This window comes from Tachysurus fulvidraco, chromosome 26, assembly GCF_022655615.1.
Source record: "Tachysurus fulvidraco isolate hzauxx_2018 chromosome 26, HZAU_PFXX_2.0, whole genome shotgun sequence".
Lineage (NCBI taxonomy): Eukaryota > Metazoa > Chordata > Actinopteri > Siluriformes > Bagridae > Tachysurus > Tachysurus fulvidraco.
In genome coordinates this window covers 6651997-6659945 of record NC_062543.1, presented here as the reverse complement: position 1 = coordinate 6659945, position 7949 = coordinate 6651997, and the positions used below count along the sequence as shown (strand labels likewise).

The 7949-nt window shown below is 38.5% G+C and overlaps 1 protein-coding gene across 1 annotated transcript; it reads left to right on the top strand.

The window, feature by feature from the left end:
- The first annotated feature begins 1711 nt into the window (after positions 1–1711).
- On the top strand, positions 1712–7829 carry uap1l1 (UDP-N-acetylglucosamine pyrophosphorylase 1, like 1). The gene is made up of 9 exons (XM_027137848.2): positions 1712–2115; positions 2871–3075; positions 3219–3394; positions 3501–3673; positions 4853–5046; positions 5646–5786; positions 5929–6114; positions 6584–6650; positions 7537–7829. The coding sequence occupies exons 1-9, from the start codon at positions 1827–1829 to the stop codon at positions 7594–7596; spliced, it is 1491 nt and encodes a 496-aa protein (XP_026993649.1). The 5' UTR covers positions 1712–1826; the 3' UTR covers positions 7597–7829.
- Positions 7830–7949: the final 120 nt, after the last annotated feature.

The window sequence follows — 7949 nt, the reverse complement described above, 5'->3', positions numbered from 1 at the left end:
ACTGGTGTTGCAACGTCTCCTTAAAACTGTCAAATACTTCATTTGGAGATCAACATAATTCATGGCCACAACATACTTAAGGCCTTAAGATATTACGTCAAGGCCGACATCAGTGTTTTAGCTTCGGGCTTCTATATTAATAATACTATGGTAATTTAGTATATATTTAATACTATTTATATGTAAACTGTGGCCACATCTTATTGAATAATAATAACCAGTGTCACCTCATAGACAGGGTTCAAGACCTCCTACAAATATAAGCAAAAATAACACATTAGCCTATTACGCAAACACTTAACTCACTTTCATTCATTTGGAAGTTTTATTTAAAAACGTAGATTTTAAATTGGTAGCTAAATTCATGTTCCACAGAATCTCTATACTAGGACTTTAAGTATGGGGAAAGATCAGTGCTACTGTTTTATTTATTTATTTATTTATTTATTTATTTTTGTTTTAATTTAAACCTAATTGAAGTTAAAACTTAATTCAATGGAATGTAAACTTCATCCACATCAGCTGAACAACAGGCACGCGCCTCACACGTGGTCACGTGACTGAAGTGAGGACCGGAAGTAAAGATACTAAGTCACGAGTTTATTTTCCTTTTCAAACTTCGCATTTCCACCTTAAATGATACGTTATTGCGCCTATAGAGGGAGACACTCATTTTACACTAAACCAGATTAATAGATAGATAGATAGATAGATAGATAGATAGATAGATAGATAGATAGATAGATAGATAGATAATGTTAAATATTAGGCAGAATGTACAGTAAGGTATATGTAGATACACATCAATAAAATAGTGCAGATGTATGTAAGGCACAATATGTGTAGAGAATGAAGAGTATAAAAATACAATATGTACATTGTATGTAGAATTGTACAGAAACTAAATACAATGTTTTTACTGTGTTCTAATGGTGTAGTGTAGAGTGTGATGAGAAAAGGAAGCTGTCCCTGAACCTGCTGGTGATGTTAGTGTATCTCCTTCTTGATGGAAGGAGGTTAAACAGTTTGTGACTGGGATGTGAAGAGTGCTTGATGATGTTGTGAGGTCTGTGCAGACATCTGCTATGGTGAAGGTGCTCAATGGCAGGTAGTTGGGTGCCAGTGATGCCTTGGGCGATTTTGACCACCCTTTGCAGGGCCTTTCGTTCACACAGTGGAGCCTCTGAATTCTTATATATAAGAAACATCAAGAGCGAAGAAGACCATGCTTTTCTATTTTATCTCTTTATTTCAGATTGCATATTTTTATTTTTGCAAGACTATGGTTATGTATGATACTAAAGGGGAATAAAATAAGGCTTTGGGCCAAGATGAAGACAAATTCTATTTTAATACTTTATGGTGTCTCGGTGTGGTTTAATCCCTAATGGTTTGAAACTTTGGAATATAAGCCAAGATTTTTAATATAATATAATATAATATAAGATAATATAATTAGGCATCTACCCTGTTTGTTTGGAGTTTGGATGTCTTCCCTGTGCTTCAGGGGTCTCCTCTGGTTTCCTGCATCTCTAAATTGTCCACATCAAATGCTTTTGTTCCCTGCGTAAAATTGGCACCAGCTCCATGTCTGCCTTGTGCGTCCTTAATCCAGTGGGATTTGCACCAATTTGTTGCCATTGTATAAAACTCCCCACGGGTGGAACAGTGCCCTCTAGAGGGGAAATCTCATCATTTAAGGAGGAACTGCGAATTGACATGAACATGAACTGAGAATAAGTTTGATCTCGTGAGTGGAGGAGGATCAGTCAGTCAGGTAGGAGGAAAGGAGACGTTTGTCTTCTAATGATACTGTAAACAGAACCATGTTGTCGTATGAAGACGCTAAAGTGAAATTAGACTCCGCTGGTCAGAGCCATGTCCTGCGGTTCTGGCCCGAGCTTTCTGCTGAGGAGAGGGACGTGTTTCTGGGAGAACTAAGTCAGCTGGAACCGGCAGAGCTGCTGAGACACTGCAGGAGCGCCGCCGAGGCCGCGAGACGCACCCCGGGTGATGGGGACCGGCTGTGCGCGCGCATGGAGCCCGTAGAGCCCGAGTTCATCGGTGGGGTCAAGAGAAGTGATGCGAGCTCACTGCAGGACTGGGAGGAGGAAGGTCCAGCTCTGCTTACTTCTTAATTCATTACACACCCGACAAAACATACACTTTGGGTTGTTGGTTTGTTTGGTTTGGTGCACTTGTGTGTTGGGGGGGGGGGGGGCGCTGGTGTGTGTGGGGGGGGCGCTGGTGTGTGTGGGGGTGTTGGTGTCTGGGGGGCTGGTGTGTGTGGGGGAGGCTGGTGTGTGTGGGGGAGGCTGGTGGGGGGGCTTGTGTGTGTGTGGGGAGCTGGTGTGTGTGGGGGTGTTGGTGTCTGGGGGGCTGGTGTGTGTGGGGGAGGCTGGTGTGTGTGTGGGGAGCTGGTGGGGGGCTGGTGTGTGTGGGGGAGGCTGGTGTGTGTGTGGGAGCTGGTGGGGGGGCTGGTGTGTGTGTGGGGAGCTGGTGGGGGGCTGGTGTGTGTGGGGGGAGACTGGTGGGGGGGTAAAGACTTGTACATACTTATATATGTTAACAGTGTCAATAGTTTTGGGGGAAAAACAAGGTCACCAAGCTGATGTACTAAACAAGAGAGCTCTGTGGTCCTGTGACTTCTTATAAACACTTATTGCTGTGTGTAGGAATAACCTGGATTAATAACCTTAATGTTCCCTGGTGAAAAATAAACAACTCCTGTTTTGACTACGATGTTGTAAAAATATCAGGCACACACAGAGCTTATATATAAAGCAAAACTAAAGCTGAAACTTTAATCGAAACATGCCATACTTAATCAAACTAATGTACCAGCAGCAACTTTTGCATTTTCTGCACAGGTTTCTCACAGATAGCTCAAAACAAAGTAGCTGTGCTGCTGTTAGCTGGTGGCCAGGGAACCAGACTCGGAGTTCCATATCCTAAAGGGATGTATGACGTTGGGTTGCCGAGTGGGAAAACGCTGTATAGGATCCAAGCAGAACGGATTCGAAAGGTGCAAAACCTGGCGAGCGAGAAATGTGGCTCCAAATGCACAGTGCCTTGGTGAATTTCACTTTCATCATCCTCAGTCACATTCGTATATACCCAAAACCCATAAATGTTTTCATTCCATTGTCTAAAAGTACTATACTGGTAAAACCAAAGCTTTAATAACTCTATCTCTGCCTCACGTTGGGTGGATACAGGTACATAATGACCAGCGAGTTCACGCTGGAGCCCACAGAGAAGTTCTTCAAAGAGAACAGCTACTTTGACTTGGACCCTTCCAACGTGGTGATGTTTGAGCAGAGGATGATCCCGGCTGTCGACTTCGATGGGAAGATTATTCTGGAAAAGAAGAATAAGATTGCCATGGCTCCAGGTTTGAGATATTTTTCATACAGGTCTGAAAAACCATATTCTATGTTACCATTTGCTGAATATATTTAATCCCTAAATAATTGTGTATTTGTTTTGTTGCTTTTCAGATGGGAACGGAGGCCTTTATCGCGCTCTTGTGGACAACAAGGTCTTGGAGGATATGGAGAGAAGAGGCGTTCAGTATCTTCACGTCTACTGTGTTGATAACATTCTGGTTAAACTGGCTGATCCACTGTTTATTGGTTTCTGTGTGAAGAAAGGAGCCGACTGTGGTGCTAAGGTACAAATGAACATGCATGTTTTAATATGAGGTTTTTACTTTTTATCTTCAAGTGTACAAACTCAATATACAGTATTATACAGTGTCGTATATTAAATCCTGGACGGAAGAATGGTAGAGGGTGATGGAGTCTAGAGGATGAAAATATACTCTCATATGGAGTCTAGATATGTTCATCGTTGTACCGTTTAACAGACTTCATAAGCTTGAGAACTGGATAGATAGAATGAATAGGTAAGTCTTGCCGAAGATCCCGGTTTTCTCCTACAGTTATATTTGGTTCTTTACCCCAAAATATAAACCAGTGTTGATCATCATATGGTGTTTACTGGAAATGAATTAACAATCACCATAAATGTATCTCCATATTTCTACATGTGTCTTCATACATTCTCATGCAGCTTAAATACACTGTGAGGAAAGTGCGTACTGCCCCTTTATGCTTACATACATTAAGCTCACAGCTGCCCAGGATTGGCAACAGTCACTATGATTGACAGGGGAGAGAGAGTAATACCATCCCTCCCTTGCATGGATTTGCACTAGGGATCTCATGAGGAACTCTAGTCATGATGTAAACCTCTCGATGAAGATTCCAGCAGAAATAACTAATTCTTTCTTTATATTTATAGCAACATTTTGAACTTTCTTGACCAAATATGTTCTGCATCCAACATGGTCTGGGATAAATCTTCACCAATGTAGATTCCAAGAAATTTCCAGAATGTCTACAACCATCTCCCATGTCTTAATTTGTTATATTAAGGATAAGGTGTTGTATCAGTACTGACACTGTTCAGTGCCTTATACACTGTGCGGTGGACAAAATAAACATCCTCTGACTATAATTTCTAATTATTTAATGATTTCAATTTTCAGAGTATCAGTACTGCCAATAGTCCAGCTTATGTGCTGATATGATAAGATATGAGCTTGGGCTTGTCAGTAGTCTTTGGAATGTTTAGTAGTGTAAATCCTTTCTAGTCTTTGTCTGTATCACCATACAAGAGGTAGCAGCTTCCCAAGCTCCAGTACAAAGACAAGTTCTGTGTAATACTTTCTCTACATGCTGCACTCATCATCATTTAAAATTGGCATTCCATCGTACTTAGTTTTTCCAAGTTTCTTCTGGATTTCTACCATGCATCATTCTTTTTTTCTCTTCTCCGCGTTGCTGAGGTGGTAGAAAAGGCGTATCCATCCGAGCCTGTGGGTGTAGTATGTCGTGTAGATGGTGTGTACCATGTGATGGAATACAGCGAGCTGGACCCTGAGATAACAGAGCAGCGCCACCCTGGGGGAGAGCTCGTGTACAACGCTGGAAACATCTGCAACCATTTCTTCACCAGAGACTTCCTATTGGAGGTGGCCCTGTGAGTGACACTGCGTATATATTTCTTTCATTTTACTTAAAGTTTTGTGATATTGTTTTGTTCATGGGGTTAAAAAAAAAAAAACTAAAGGAAATCATAGAAGTTTGGAAACTGAAAGTTAGATTACAAAATCTAGTGTACTTTTGTTAGCGATGGTCAATCATTCAAGGCAATGAATTATTATTTTCTTTTATTATTATATTTGCACTGTTGCATAAATATGTATTTTTTATTTTTATTTTTTTTAGTTTGCCTTTCTAAAAACTGCAGATTGTGTTGAGGTGCTATTAGAGATTTTTTTTTTTTGCTTCTATTGTTCTGCATAAGAGGGATTTCATGTTTTTCAGGTGTTTTATCAAACTTTTATTAGAGATGTTTTCTCCATACTTGACGTGAACAGTGATTACAAATCGCTTGTCTACTGTCCCTCATAGAAACTGAAACATCTGACATTTTCACTGTTGATGTGCTGCTTGAGTAAACCAGCAAGAGCTTTTTTAATCACCCTGTAATTTTTTAATTTATTTGTAAAGTGTTAAAAATGAAGAAATATTTATATTAGCAATAAAAAAAAATCTTATTTTTTTTCATTTTCTCAGGAATTATCAGGACCAGTTGAAGCAGCATGTAGCCATCAAGAAAGTGCCGTTTGTGGATGAAGAGGGTAACTCTGTCAAACCTACAAAACCAAATGGAATAAAAATGGAGAAGTTTGTCTTTGACGTCTTCCAGTTTTCAAAGTGAATCTCTGTCATCCTTGTTTATCAGTAAAAATGTTAAAGCTGATTTTATTTTTTACTGATTATTTTTTAAGCTGATTTTATTTTTTTCTGATTATTTTTAAAAACCTAGTTTTACATAACGCTGCTTTTCTCGTTGCAGGAAGTTCGTTGCGTTTGAGGTTCTGAGAGAGGACGAGTTCTCGCCACTGAAAAATGCAGATGGGGCACCTGTTGACACTCCGACCACAGTGAGGCGCTCTCTGCTGGCTCAGCACTATCGCTGGGCAGTGCAAGCCAAGGCCGTCTTCTTGGACGAACATGACAACCCCATCACTTCCGAATACAGGTGCCAAAAAACATAATTCTTGTATATTGCTGTAGAAAGGACATTATTTATAATCACAAGTCAGCCAGATGAGGATGGCTTCCCTTTTATGTCTGGTTACACACATGGTTTCTTCCTCATATGGTCTAAGAGTTTCTTTTCTTGGCACCATTGACTCCAGCTTGATAATTAGAGATAAATATAAATTTAATTTTAAACTTTATTTTTATTCAGATTTTTATTATATATCTGTAAAGCTGCTTCAGAGACAGTGTCCATTGTTAAAAGTAATATATTCAAATAAAAAATATGAATTGAATCGAAAAGTCAGCGGTACAGGTTCAGGAAAATATTCTCTGTATATTATCCTGTGGATGAAATAATTTGCATCATTCAGCATCTTGTAAAAATTTCTCTCATTCTTTAATAAACGGTTCTGAGTAAACTAAAAGAATGTGTGATTATTGAATGGTGTTATTTTATTCTACAGGCAGGCTCAGGATGGTGAACCTCCAGCAGTGTGTGAAATTTCTCCACTTGTGTCTTATTTTGGAGAGGTGAGAGATTTATAGCTCATTGTTCCTTTCTGGATTGGATTCAGTCTTGACAATGCCTTATAAAAGACCGTATACCATGTAAGAAAATGCATGAGAAAAGGGTACAGAACTTCAGACACGTTCAGAATTGTTCACTTCAAATAATATTTCATCAGTATTAATAAATTAAATAAGAGTTTACAAATTTAGAGGCATCATTATAGAAAATCAGGCCAGACGGCTAGGGGAAATCAGTAGAGGCTGCTGGGGTTACTAGCATGTTGGCATACCAGCCGGTACTAATTTGTATTTGTAGGTGGAAAATTACATCGGTTAAGTTTTTTTTGCAGAAAAGCAATTGAGGAAAAATACATTCCAGTGCCATAATTCCTTTTGGGTGTGTTTTGTGAGCCCCCCCCCCTTATTTATTTATTTGTTTGTTTGTTTGTTTGTTTATTTAAAGATGTAGATTGGTGGACATTTTACAAAAAAAGAAGAAAAAAAAGAATAAGAAATCTCTGCCAACCAGTGAAAGCCTGGTCTGAGAGCTAGTGTTTAATAAACTACATTTTAATGTACATTTTGTTTTATGTTGCTGGATCCCACAGTCACTGTAATTATTAAGATTTGGTTATTGTAAATGTATAATATTAAATATTTTTAATTAGTTCAAATAAAACAAGAGGAGAAAGAGGTAGAGGCACATTTTGATGCAATGCTAACTTTTTTTCTATATTGATGCACACTATTTGTATCCTTGTACTGAATTTTGTGTATTGTTATACCCACACTGGCTGATGAATTGGTTTGAAAACTGGTCCCATGAGAGGGCTCTTTATACAGCTGTAGCTATCTTTCCCCTTTTGAATAAAGCTTTCATGTGCTTTTTCTCACCTCTGTGTTTCAGGGCCTGGAGAAGCTTCTCGGACAAAGGAAACTGAAATCCCCTTTTCTGCTTAATGACTAATGTTCAGAATTAAATTCATACTTCAGATTCTTTTCTGACCTCTTTAAATTTAGTCAAATGAAGGGATCTGAAACATAAGACACTGCCAGAACAAGGGGTATATTTTTAATATAGTCCATGTGTTTACATGCATTATTATACAATCATGACTTTTGAAAGATAAACTTTATATATCAGTAAAATGAACTGAAAGCAAAGCACTCTGACTTGAATAAATGATCTATTATATATCATTAACGATTTCCTGTATTTATATATTATAATAATACCATGAATGTTTTGGTTTTTTTTAATACAAACATTACTTCGCAACATTATTATTATTATTTTATTATTATTTATTATTATTATTA

Bases quoted from the DNA above. Each gene is read 5' to 3' on its own strand.
- uap1l1 (XM_027137848.2), top strand. From the start codon at position 1,827: ATGTTGTCGTATGAAGACGCTAAAGTGAAATTAGACTCCGCTGGTCAG. The intron at 2,116-2,870 runs GTCCAGCTCTGC...TTTTCTGCACAG, and splicing joins GCAGGACTGGGAGGAGGAAG to GTTTCTCACAGATAGCTCAA. The intron at 3,674-4,852 runs GTACAAATGAAC...CGCGTTGCTGAG, and splicing joins GAGCCGACTGTGGTGCTAAG to GTGGTAGAAAAGGCGTATCC.